The 13,830-nt window shown below is 43.0% G+C and overlaps 1 protein-coding gene across 1 annotated transcript in view; it reads right to left on the bottom strand.

Annotated features, from left to right (window-relative positions):
• The window catches only part of LOC124553536 (solute carrier family 2, facilitated glucose transporter member 8-like), a 57,778-nt gene extending 44,283 nt beyond the window's left edge, over window positions 1-13,495 (bottom strand). Inside the window, exons 1-2 of the mRNA XM_047127384.1 lie at window positions 13,437-13,495; window positions 13,139-13,318 (exon numbers count right to left, since the gene is read on the bottom strand). Coding sequence (XP_046983340.1) covers window positions 13,139-13,318; window positions 13,437-13,495 — 239 coding nt within the window. The remainder of the gene's footprint in view (window positions 1-13,138; window positions 13,319-13,436) is intronic.
• Window positions 13,496-13,830: the final 335 nt, after the last annotated feature.

Genomic DNA, 13,830 nt, shown 5'->3' with positions numbered 1-13,830 from the left:
TGCGACACCCTCGTTACTTGAAAACATATGATTACTCGCACTTTGTGCTAATTGCTGAAATGCTTATGAATTGATGGGAAATATTCGTACATCTGCACACCTGATTATGACAAGTGTCTTTCTATGAGAGTTGAGAGCTACTGACTTACGAAATGCCACATGACTATTGAATGATGTTTTTATGCTTTGGTTTGCGTAATTGCTTATTTCACTTGATATCTGGTTTCCAGCTGTGTTGCAGCATTGCTTTTATAAAATAAAATGCATTTGCTAATGTGAACACTTTCTGTCAACAGATCTATTAAATAATTATTTTATGATCCACATTCTTTAAAAAAGGAGCACTTGGAAAGGAAAGAACAATAAGAAGGAACTAGTAACTGCATACATAATATTCTTTTCAAGTACATGGTAATATTTCTTTTACAATAAGTTGTTGTGGTGCACCACTTTAATTACATAGACATTAAGATGTGAATATACATTTCCCTTATCTGCATTGTTGTTTTTACTGTAATATTTTTTCTTCTTGAGCTATGTCATGTTTAGATATAAGTTGCTGTTTGGCAGGCATAGTGCTACTAAATTTCACATTACATTACTCTGCTAAGCCAATTTTACTACTCATTGATTTTTCATGTTGCTGCACATTGGCTCATATTAGTTGTAATTTTGCATTTTATCTGTAAATTAGATTTACTGCTGCTTGCTTTGCACTCTGCATTTTTTTGGTCATTGCTGTTTGTGTTACATGTTTTGTGCTGCTGCATTGCCTCGTCCCTTAGTTTAGCATCTGAGCTCAGTAGATTTAAGTTAGCTTAAGAGGGGGTAGCCTCTAAGAGAATGAGTTGCGATGAATTGGAAGAAATGCATTGAGAAAACAGGTTTAGGTAGGATTTTCTTGGAAATAAATGATGAGGTAAGATAATGGAAAATAAAAATGAGGTAAGAAACGTGTGAACATATAAACACAGAAAGCATGCTTAGTTAGAATTTTTTTTGGTGGAAACAAAGGATGAAATAAGAGGAAAGATATATGAAGTTTTGGGTTGGACTGCAGTACCAAATGTTACACTGAAAACGAACCCTGTCCTTTCCTATTGGTGTTATCCCACTATGTGTGTGTGTACCCTTGTGTATTTGTTTTCTTCCTGTCTCTGTGTAGTTTCATAGAATTTTTTCTTCTTTTAATATTAAGCTACATTCACTATGATGAGGAATACTGTTATCCTCGAATATAATTGGCATTAATAATATGTTATTTACTTTGTAAAGATGTTAGACATTATTCATTCTGTTCAATGCTCATGTGTGAAGTTGATGTTTCAAAAGTTATTCTGATCTTTTATGTATGTACTCATGTCATAATTCCTGTAACACTGACGTATATGTCTATTTCTATTCTTTTGTAACGCCTGTTTTACTACAAATGTTATCTGTATTGTTATGTTCTTTAATGATGTATTTTGTACCTTTGTAATTGTATTTTCATGTTGTAAATTTATAATGTGTACAGACACCAGTTCTTCAAATTAAGTTACATTTCACTGCACACGTTTCTGTTGGTCATAGTATGTGGACAATATGTGAGAAGTAGGGACTGTTAGTGTTTGCACGTGTGTTAATAACTCAGCAAGGGACTGGATAACAGCATTGCTGGATCTAAGGACAATTCCAAAAACTTTGTGAGTGCACAAGTGGTGGTTTATGGACTTGCTATATTATCCGCAAGACTCTTCAATGGTGATTGTGCACCTGCACAGTCACAACAGATGGCTGCTGGCCATCTCTTCAAGGACTACAGTGGGTCTACATCTTTGATGATCCATCAATACCATTATTTCTACAAGGACTGCAGTGGGTCTGCACCTCTGGTGGCCCACCAATACCATACTCTCTACCAAGACTACAGTGGGTCCGCTCTGTGATGACTTACCTACCAATACTCTTCAAAACTTCGAATGACTCTGCTGTGGGTTTGCTCCATTGTGGCCCATTACCTGTCAGCATGTCAAGAGCCAGCACTGTCTTTCCGTTGGAAGGACAACACTACTTCTTCAAGACTGCATGGAAATCCACTACTTCTGTGTGCATTTTCTTTTACTGCTCAGACTTTGAGAAAAACACTGCTATTCTACTGTAATGAATGATCAGGACTATCTTTATGGACTGTGAGAAAATTTTAGCTTTTGACCAACATTGTATCAATAAGTGTGTGCATTTGATTTCTTTGTTATTGTAATTATGAAAAATTTTATCAAATCATTATTGGCCACCGCCCAAAAAAATTTTGTAAAAATTTTTGTGGGGAGCATGGGGGCTATGTAAGTAGGCTGTTTATGTTTTCTTGTTGGCAATGTTACGTAGCGCTCAATATGAAAATCACTGGCTGTGCTGTGTGCAGTCTGTGGCTGCTTTGCATTGTTGTAATACTCGCCATTGTAGTGTTAGGCAGCTGGCTGTGAACAGCGCGTAGCGTTGCGCAGTTGGAGGTGAGCCGCCAGCAGTGGTGGATGTGGGGAGAGAGATGGCGGAGGTTTGCAATTTGTCATGAACTGATATATATATTATGACTTGTGATGATATTAAGGTAAATACATTGTTTGTTCTCTATTAATATCTTTCATTTGCTAACTATCTCTATCAGTAGTTAGTGCCTTTAGTAGTTTGAATCTTTTATTTAGCTGGCAGTAGTGGCGCTTGCTGTATTGCAGTAGCTTGAGCAGCGAAGATTTTTGTGAGGTAAGTGATTTGTGAAAGGTATAGTTTAATGTTAGTCAGGGCCATTCTTTTGTAGGGAATTTTGAAAGTCAGATTGCGTTGCGCTAAAAATATTGTGTGTCAGGTTAAGCACAGTCGTGTATAATTGTTCTAAAGGACAGTCTTGTATAAATTGTTCAAAGGGGACGTTGCAATACCAAAGACCTTTTTATTGGCAGAACACTTAGAGGATGCAACAGATCTGCTACAGAGACTGCCTATACTGCACTTGTCCGTCCTCATTTGGAGTACCGCTGTGCGGTCTGGGATCCTTACCACATAGGATTGACGGAGTATGGTATCTTCCGGGGATAGCGTGGCCTGTACATAGGCATGTGGCAGCACATATCTTCCGAAAGGTAACGAGACGTCTTGCGGAATAGATAGCCACGCAGATTGGCTGCTGTTCTGTTTTGGACACACAGACCAGATCGCTATTAACATCTACATCTACATGGATATCTGAAAACCACACTTAAGTGCCTGGCAGAGGGTTCGTCGAACAACCTTCGAAATAATTCCCTATTATTCCAATTTCGAACAGCGCGCGGCAAAAATGAACACCTATATGTTTCCGTGCAATCTCTGATTTCTCTTATATAGATCGGTGTCAGCAAAATACACTACTGGCCATTAAAATTGCTACACCAAGAAGAAATGCAGATGATAAACGGGTATTCATTGCACAAATATATTATACTAGAACTGACATGTGATTACATTTTCATGCAATTTGGGTGCATGGATCCTGAGAAATCAGTACCCAGAACAACCACCTCTGGCCATAAAAACGGCCTTGATACGCCTCGCCATTGAGTCAAAGAGAGCTTGGATGGCGTGTACAGGTACAGCTGCCCATGAAGCTTCAACCAGTTTCAACATGATACCACAGTTCATCAAGAGTAATGACTGGCGTATTGTGACGAGCCAGTTGCTCAACCAGCATTGACCAGACGCTTTCAGTTGGTGAGAGATCTGGAGAATGTGCTGGCCAGGGCAGCAGTCGAACATTTTCTGTATCCAGAAAGGACCGTACAGGACCTGCTACATTCGGTCGTGCATTATCCTGCCGAAATGTAGGATTTCGCAGGCACCAAATGAAGGGTAGAGCCACGGGTCGTAACACATCTGAAATGTAACGTCCACTGTTCAAAATGGCGTCAGTGCGAACGAGAGGTGACCGAGACGTGTAACCAATGCCACCCCATACCATCACGCCGGGTGATATGCCAGTATGGCGATGACGAATACACGCTTCCAATGTGCGTTCACCGCGATGTCGCCAAACACGGATGCGACCATCATGATGCTGTAAACAGAACCTGGATTCGTCCGAAAAAACGACGTTTTGCCATTCGTGCACCCAGGTTCGTCGTCGAGTACACCATCGCAGGCGCTCCTGTCTGTGATGCAGCGTCAAGGGTAACCGCAGCCACGGTCTCCGAGCTGATAGTCCGTGTTGCTGCAAACGTCGTCGAACTGTTCGTGCAGATGGTTGTTGTCTTGCAAACGTCCACATCTGTTGACTCAGGGATCGAGACGTGGCTGCACGATCCGTTACAGCCATGCGGATAAGATGCCTGTCACCTCGGCTGCTAGTGATACGAGGCCGTTGCGATCCAGTACGGCGTTCCGTATTACCCTCCTGAACTCATCGATTCCATATTCTGCTAACAGTCAGCGGATATCGACCAACGTGAGCAGCAATGTCGCGATACGATAAACCGCAATCGCGATAGCTACAATCCGACCTTTATGATAGTCGGGAACGTGATGGTACACATTTCTCCTCCTTACACGAAGCATCACAACAACGTTTCACCAGGCAACGCCGGTCAACTGCTGTTTGTGTGTGAGAAATCGGTTGGAAACTTTCCCCATGTCAGCACGTTGTGTGAATGCTCTGAAAAGCTAATCATTTGCATATCACAGCATCTTCTTCCTGTCGGTTAAATTTCGCGTCTGTAGCACGTCATCTTCGTGGTGTAGCAATTTTAATGGCCAGTAGCGTATTTTCGTATTCGGAGAACAAAGTTGGATACCGAAATTTCGTGAGAAGATACCACCGCAACGAGTAACGCCTTTGTTTTAATGATGTCAACCCCAAATCATATATCCTGTCGGTGACACTCTCTCACCTATTTCTGGATAATACGAAACGAGCTGCCCTTCTTTGAACTTTGTCGATGTACTCCGTCAATCCTATATGGTAAGCATCCCACACCGCGCGGCAGTATTTCTAAGCCGGGCGGACAAGTGCAGTGTAGGCAGTCTCCTTAGTAGCTATGTTACATTTCCTGAGTGCTCTGTCAATAAAACCCATTCTCTGCTTCGTCTCCCCCACAATATTTTCTTCTAGTTTAAGTTGTTCATATTGTAGCTAAATTTACGGCCCTTAGATTCGACAGCATACGACTTGGAAGAGCAGTTGGAAGGAATGGACAGTGTCTTGAAAGGAGGATCTAAGTGGGGTGATGCTGAGGGAGTTAGATAAGGTAATGAGACACTTAAAGTAGTGAAGGAGTTCTGCTATTTGGGGAGCAATATTATTGATGATGGTCGAAGTAGAGAGCATATAAAATGTAGACTGGCAATGGCAAGGAAAGCGTTTCTGAAGAAGAGAAATTTGTTAACATCGAGTATAGATTTAAGTGTCAGGAAGTCATGTCTAAGCGTATTTGTATGGAGTGTAGCCATGTGTGGAAGTGAAACGTGGATGATAAATAGTTTGGACAAGAAGAGAATAGAAGCTTTCGAAATGTGGTGCTACAGAAGAATGCTGAAGATTAGATGGGTAGATCACATAACTAATGAGGAGGTATTGAATAGAATCAGGAGAAGAGAAATTTGTGGCACAACTTGACTAGAAGAAGGGATCGGTTGGTAGGACATGTTCTGACGCATCAAGGGATCACCAATTTGGTATTGGAGGGCAGCGTGGAGGGTAAAAATCGTAGAGGGAGTCCAAGAGATGAATACACTAAGCCGATTCATAAGGATGTAGGTTGCAAGTAGGTACTGGGAGATGAAGAAGCTTGCACAGGATAGAGTAGCATGGAGAGTTGCATCAAACCAGTCTCAGGACTGAGGACCACAACAACAACAACAACAGATTCGACCGATTTACCACGTAAGTGAAGTTTAACGGATTCCTTTTAGCAATCATGTGGATGACCCCAAACGTTTCGTTATTTTGGGTCAAAAACGAATCCTCTGACCATACAGATATCTTTTCTAAATCGTTTTGCAATTTGTTTTGATCTTCTGATGACTTTACTAGACGATAAACTACACCGTCATCTGCAAACAACTTCAGATGGCTGCTCAGATTGTCTCCTAAATCGTCTGTGCGGATAAGGAACAGCAGAGGACCTATAACACTACCTTGGATAACGCCAGAAATCATCTCTATTTTACTCGACAACGTCTCGCCAGTTACTACGAACTGTGACCTCTCTGACAGGAAATCAGCTGTTACGAAGCAGGTTGGCATCTCTTTACTTTGTTGTTTCGCCATCTGCCTCCATAAATTCATTTTGTTTTCATTTTTGGGTCATTACCATTAACATGCATGAGTATAATCTGCATTTCCACAAACGTGTAAGGTTGGTCCTCAGTCTTAAGGAATATAGCACCAGGTCTAATTCTGTGCTTAGTTTTTTCAATGTAATTGATTTCCTAATTTATTTTGACCATTCCTAGTTAATATCTTATGCTACAGATAGGGTAAAAAGTGTGAGATTTGCAGAGGAGGATGGCGGGGATTTCCCTCCCTCTGCATCAGACCATCCCCTCATCTGGTTTTAGTTTATGCATCCCAACCTGGGATTTTTATTTCCCACGCACTGGAGTAAAACTTCACACATAATTTAAATTTGTGGAGCCTAACACTGAAAGTTTTTAATACAGTTTTACTATTAATATGTTTGCTTATTAATTTTGAAAAAGTGTTATGTAGTAGGTAAGCATTTCAAAACATTTAGAACTAAACGACAAGACTACGCATGCCACATTTCCGTAGCATGCAACAATGTTGCCAGACGTCGCCCCAGTGTAAACGAGGCTTTAGAGCCAGGTCTGTATTGTATGGTGGATATGATGTGTTGCGCACGAAACTGAAACCTGCAATCAGATCCAAACGACGTGGAAAACTGTGAAGAGGTGTCGTCATGCAGCAAGATAACGCTCGCCCACATTCTGCCAAACGGACAGCCGACGCAATAAAGGAATTGAGATTCGAGGTGCTGGAACATCCACCATACAGTACAGACCTGGCTCCAAGCGATTTTCACATGTTTGAGCCCTTAACGGAAGCACTACAGGGAAGAAGATTTGAAAGTGATGAAGACGCCATTGCTGCGGTGCAAAATTGGTTACAGATGCAACCGATAAATGTATTTTCTGATGAAATAAAAAAAACTCGTAAAACGTCGGGAAAAGTGCATTGAAGTCCAGGGAGGTTACGTAGAAAAATAACGCATGTTTCAGTTTTCTATCATCAGAATAAGTACAGCTTTTCACAAATGTGCCTTTACTTTTTGAATTGCCCTCATATACCTGTATGTAGATGATTTTGTAAATAAGCTTTACCTATAATGTACTTTTAAAGATATAACAAGGGATGGCTTTTCTGGTAGTGCTTACGCGTGAATAGTGAGTTTCGCCATTAACATCTATTTATAAATAACTGTTTAACCATAGCTAACGCCACGGTCCAAGCTAGTAACATATGTAATTATACTAATTATTTATACTAGCCTCCTAAGACATCCCCCTCCCCCCCCCCCCCCTCACTGGTAAAAGCACAAAACGAACACTGGGCTAAAATCAGTAATTGTTTCATGACTTAGATTCTAATGGAAATAAACGTACGTCGAAGATGGGGATGAAATGATGATGAGGACTACACAACGCCCGAGCGGAGAAAACCTCCAACCCGGCCGGAAATCGAACCCGGGCCCACTTGCATGGGAGCCGAGCACGTTACCACCCAGCTAAGCAGGCGGATACATAGATTCTATTTTTGTCTTACAAACAAATATAAATTCCCTACTAATTATAAACATTTGGAAGAAGAACTACTAGGATTCTGAAAGTATTTATTTGGCCCTATTTGAAACCATATTAGCAAAGCCAGTCCTTAATTAATTCCAAAATAATTACCACGTTTGTCAAAAGCTTTGTTTGTATAACTAGATGTGTTAATTTCGTTATTTAAACAAATAATTCGGCCTAGCCTTTCTGGTAGAAGGAACTGTTGAAACGAAGGAATTTCTCGATGTATTCAGTTAATTGAATGAGTTATATCACGGTATATTGATAATTTTTACTTATGGACCATCTGACAGCGAGCTACGTGCCGGACATCCATCATGTTGGAAGTACATCGCCAAGTCATGCAGTGAAACATCTTGTAGTAACATCGGTAGAACATTACGTAGGAAATCAGTACACATTGCACCATTTAGATTGCCAACGTGGATTTTCCGCTGCCCAATAGTGCATATTATGCCGGTTTACGTTACCGCTGTTGGCGAATGACGCTTCGTCGCTAAATAGAACGCGTGCAAAAAAATCTGTCATCGTCCTGTAATTTCTCTTGTGCCCAGTGGCAGAACTGTACACGACGTTCAAAGTCGTCGCTACGCAATTCCTGGTGCATAGAAATACGGTACGTGTGCAATCGATGTTGATGTAGTATTCTCAACACTGTCGGTTTTGAGGTTCCCGATTCTCGCGCAGTTTGTCTGCTACTGATGTGCGGATTAGCCGCGACAGCAGCTAAAACACCTACTTGGGCATCATCATTTGTTACAGGTCGCGGTTGACGTTTCACATGTGGCTGAACACTTGCTGTTTCCTTAAATGACGTAACTATCCGGCGAACGGTCCGGACACTTGGATGATGTCGTCCAGGATACCGAGCAGCATACATAGCACACGCCCGTTGGGCATTTCGATCACAATAGCTATACAGCAACACGATGTCGACCTTTTCCGCAATTGGTAAACGGTCCATTTTAACACGTGTAATGTATCACGAAGCAAATACCGTCCGCACTGGCGGAATGTTACATGATAACCACGTACTTATACGTTTGTGACTATTACAGCGCCATCTATCACAAAGCGAAAAAAGTGGTCCAACTAAAACTTTCACATTTGTTTACGTACTACACGAATATGTAATAAAAATGGGGGTTCCTATTTAAAAAAATAAACGCTGTTGATATCCGTTTGACCTATGGCAGCGCCATCTAGCGGCCCAACCATAGCACCATCTGGTTTCCCCCTTCAAGCTAGACGAGTTTCGTTCTTTGTAGTTTTTTCGTTTGACGCGTATTTCGTGAGATATTTGGCCCGGTCACTATCAGTGGCCCACCGTGCGTATGTTCTAAAGTTCTGCTTCATATGGACGTTAACGATGTGGGCCTGTAATTAAGTGGATTACTCCTTCTAAATTTGTTGAATATTGGTGTGACCTGTGCAACTTTCCAGTCTTTGGGTACGGATCTTCCGTCGAGCTATCGGTTGTATACGATTCTTAACAACGGAGCATGAGCGTGCTCTGAAATGAAGCTAACTGATATACAGTCTGGACCGGAAGATCTTCTGTTATTAGGTGATTTCCGTTGCTTCCTTACTCCAAGGTATTCTACTTCTAAGTTGCTCGTATCGGCAGGTTTTGTTGATTTGAATTCTGGAATATTTACTTCCCAGCATTTGGGTACCGACCTTTCGCCGAGCGAGCGGTTGTGTATGATTGTTAAGTACGGAGCTATTGCATCAGCGTGCTCTGAAAGGAATCTAACAGTCTGGACCGGGAGACTTGCTTTCATTGAGTGATTTACGCTGCTTCACCATTCCGACGATATCTGCGAGGCGTGTTTTTTAAAGTAAGTACCGTTTTGAAAGTAAAAAAAAGACGTGCTGAGATATCTCAATAATTTTATTTTTGCAGGAAAGCCTGTACCTGAATCTACATTTCTACATAATTTCCGTCAATATTGAGGCACTTGTCATAACGTGGTACCAGCTTTTAAATACCCTCCTCATAGAAGTCTGACGGCTGACTTGTTAACCACTGCATCGCCACAGTTTTGACTTGGTCATCGTCTCGAAGACGCTGACCGCCCAGGTGTTTCTTCAAGTGCAGGAACAGATGGTAGTCACTGGGCGCAAGATCGGGGCTGTACGGAGGATGATCTATGTTTCCCATCGAAAAGACGTGATTCGCCACATGTGGACGGGCATTGCCTTACAGCAAAACGATGCCCTTGCTCAACTTCCAGAGACTGTTGGTTTGATTCTGGTGTGACGTATGCCACCCATGTTTCATCGCCCGTAACAGTCTGGCTTAAGAAACCATCACCGTCGTTGTGGTACCACTCAAGGAAAGTCAATGCACTGTCTAAACGTTTGGTTTTGTGCACATCCGTCTTCCACATCTACATACATACTCTGCAATCCACCATACGGTGCGTGGCGGAGGGTACCTCCTACCACAACTAGCGTCTTCTCTCCCTGTTCCACTCCCAAACAGAGCGAGGGGAAAATGACTCCCTATATGGCTCATGCCTCTGTACGAGCCCTAATCTCTCTTCTCTTATCTTTGTGGTCTTTCCGCGAAATGTAAGTTGGAGGCAGTAAAATTGTACTGCAGTCAGCCTCAAATGCTGGTTCTCTAAATTTCCTCAGTAGCGATTCACGAAAAGAACGCCTCCTTTCCTCTAGAGACTCCCACTCGAGTTCCTGAAGCATTTTCGTAACACTCGCGTGATGATCAAACCTACCAGCAACAAATCCAGCAGCCTGCCTCTGAATTGCTTCTATGTCCGCGCTCAATCCGACCTGGTAGGGATCCCAAACGCTGGAGCGATAATCAAGAATAGGTCGTATTAGTGTTTTATAAGCGGTCTCCTTTACAGATGAACCACATCTTCCCAAAATTCTGCCAATGAACCGAAGACGACTATCCGCCTTCCCCACAACTGTCATTATATGCTTGTCCCACTTCATATCGCTCTGCAATGTTACGCACAGATATTTAATCGAAGTGACTGTGTCAAGCGCTACACTACTAATGGAGTATTCAAACATTACAGGATTCTTTTTCCTGTTCATCTGAATTAATTTACATTTATCTAAATTTACAGTTAGCTGCCATTCTTTACACCAATCGCAAATCCTGTCCAAGTCATCTCGTATCCTCCTACAATCACTCAACGACGACACCTTCCCGTACACCACAGCATCATCAGCAAACAGCCGCACATTGCTATCCACCCTATCCAAAAGACCATTTATGTAGATAGAAAACAACAACAGACCTACCACACTTCCTTGGGGCACTCCAGATGATACCCTCACCTCCGATGAACACTCACCATCGAGGACAACGTACTGGATTCTATTACTTAAGAAGTCAACATTTTCGGTACTCAACGTGAGCACAATATTCGGAAATTCTAGTGCTCGGTCACAATACCATACGAAACACTACGAGAAACATTAGGAAAGTCATCCTGCAAGGAGTAAATCGTAAAGCGTGTTTTCTCTCACCTTATTGTCCACTTCCGGCACCAAAGTTTCATTAACAACCGAAGGACGCCCACTCCATCGTTCATCGTGCACATTTGTGCGGCCATCTTTAAATGCTGTCACCCACTCTCTTACCATCCCTTCACTCATAATGTTTTCTCCGTAAACTGCACAGATCTCAACGATGACTATCGATTGTTTTTAGGCCTTTAGCGCTAAGAAATCTTACAACAGCCCGTACTTCACAGTCGGCGTGACTCGCGATTGTCGGAGGCATCTCAAACACTCAGTACACAGCGTAAACAAGGAAGGACCAGACTGTAATGGCGTCAGTGCGTAGATTAAGGTACGGCCTTTCATGTGAAAATAAAATTATTGAGATATCTTTGCACGTCTTTTTTTAATTTCAAAACAGTACTTACTTAAAAAAACACGACTGGTACTTGAAAGTTAATCACGTTTGCAGCTGTTCTCGATTCGAATTCTGCAATATTTACTTCGTCTTCTCTGGTGAAGGAATTTCGGGAGACTGTGGTTAGTAACTCTGCTTTGGCAGCACTGTCATCGATAGTATTTCCATCGCTATCGCGCAGTGAAGGCATCGATTGTAACTTGCCGCTAGCGTACTTCTAGCAGGTGGTCCTAATGTGGTCAGCCTACGCGGCAGTGGACCAACACCGACTCAAAGGAAGGCCTCGGGGCTTGTTGGTGACGTCGCGTCAGCTAGGCACGGCGAACGCCACGTCTGTTGCAGGCAGAAACGCCTGAGCGTTTGGTTTGGTATTGTTTTGAATTCCGCAGTTTTATTTAGATGAAAGATTTTATTACTGTCGTAAAGCTACAAATGAAGATCATAGTTCTGTATTACTGAATCCTGTCGAAACAACCGTAGACCAATATGACAAGATGCTTTGCCCCATTGCAAGCTTCGGAAATTTTACATTCAAGTAACTATATTTACTTGATCCATTTTGATATCGAAACTTACCCCCAACTCCCTTACAATTAACTCGTTTCTTTTATTTATTTATTTTCGTTAGACATCGTCACTGGAAATGTGAACTAATTTACACGTGTAAATTTCCAACTGTTGTCAGTCATTAGATTACAGTCGATTTCAACGAAGTTCTAAACAGGAAACAAAATAGCTTCATACATCGAAAATACTGCCGAGCTTAAACTTTTTTAAACATGCACATTAGAAAAGATAAATATTCCCCTCTTGCAACTGAAAGAAGAAACTTCATAACATAAAAAAATTTTATTTGATAAAACGAGTATCTCTCTTTTGTCTCTTCTTCTGTCCCGCACCCCCTCCCACAACGTGTACAGTCGCAAGATATTTCATTAACATTCAGTGCTCCTCACCCCATAGTCAACCAAAATACCTAAAGAAGAGCACCAATATGTTCAGTTTCTTGTAAAAGCAACCCAGTACAAATGTAACTTCCTCAGATTTACAAATAAGGTAAAGAAGCACGAATTCTGTTGCTGCCGGACCATGAAGTTGTTTTTGTACCTCAATCGTTAAAACAGATGAAAATTTAAGTTCAGGAGTACACTATTTGTTAAGAAGTGTAATGTATTGCACAATTAATTGATTGCAGAAATCTCTCAGAACAATGTGTGTTGGTCAACTACCGCCAAGAGTTTCACATTCTCCTGTGTCAGAGAGGGAGACACCACCGTTATGAGTATGCCTGCAACAGACCTGGCGTTCGCCGTGCCTAGCTGACGTGACGTCACCAACAAGCGCCGAGGCCCTCCTTTGAGCCGGTGTTGACTGGATGCAGCTGTCGGGCATGGCCTACTCACCGTTTCCGGCGCTCCCGAGAACCTGTAGATGCAGACGCGGCTGGTTGTATTCGCTGCCGCCGCCTCCAGACCTCGCGACTTGGGAGACCGCCTGCGGCTTATCGCCAGGCGCAGAGCAGCACGGATCAGCTGCCGCCGCCGTCTGACACTAATCCAGGACGACGGCAGCCGGCCCGCTGTTATCTGGCCCCACACGCGCCGTCTGACGTCACACGGCGGTCCGCGTCTCTTGTCTCCGTAATGTCGCCGGCCACACGCGTGCGTAGAAACAACAGACGCACGGTCCGGGGGCCCGACTAGTGACACCACCTGTTGCTCACGTAGTGGTCATCAGCAGGACCGCCTGCTGTTGCTGATACGCTCCAGTCGTCCGCCCCATTAGCTGAATGGTCAGCGCGTTGGAATGCCACGCACGGGGGCCCGGGTTCGATTCCCGGCTCGGGCGGGAGATTTTCTCCCCTCACGGACTCGGTGTTGTGCTGTCCTCCTCATCATTTCATCCCCATTGCCGACGCGCAAGTCGCCCAGTGTGGCGTCGCACTCAGTAAGACTTGCAACTGGCGACAAAACTTCCCGACTGGGAACTCCCGCCCACTGACCCCAAACGACCATTTCCATTTCCATGGTCATTTTCACGGTGATTAAAAAAGGGACGGACCACAAAGGGACTATCCGAATTGGACACAAATCGGTATAGTTCCATACACGTGTACA

Source organism: Schistocerca americana, chromosome 11, assembly GCF_021461395.2.
Source record: "Schistocerca americana isolate TAMUIC-IGC-003095 chromosome 11, iqSchAmer2.1, whole genome shotgun sequence".
Lineage (NCBI taxonomy): Eukaryota > Metazoa > Arthropoda > Insecta > Orthoptera > Acrididae > Schistocerca > Schistocerca americana.
The sequence above is the reverse complement of the archived record's forward strand: the minus strand, read 5'-3'. Positions and strand labels throughout refer to the sequence as shown.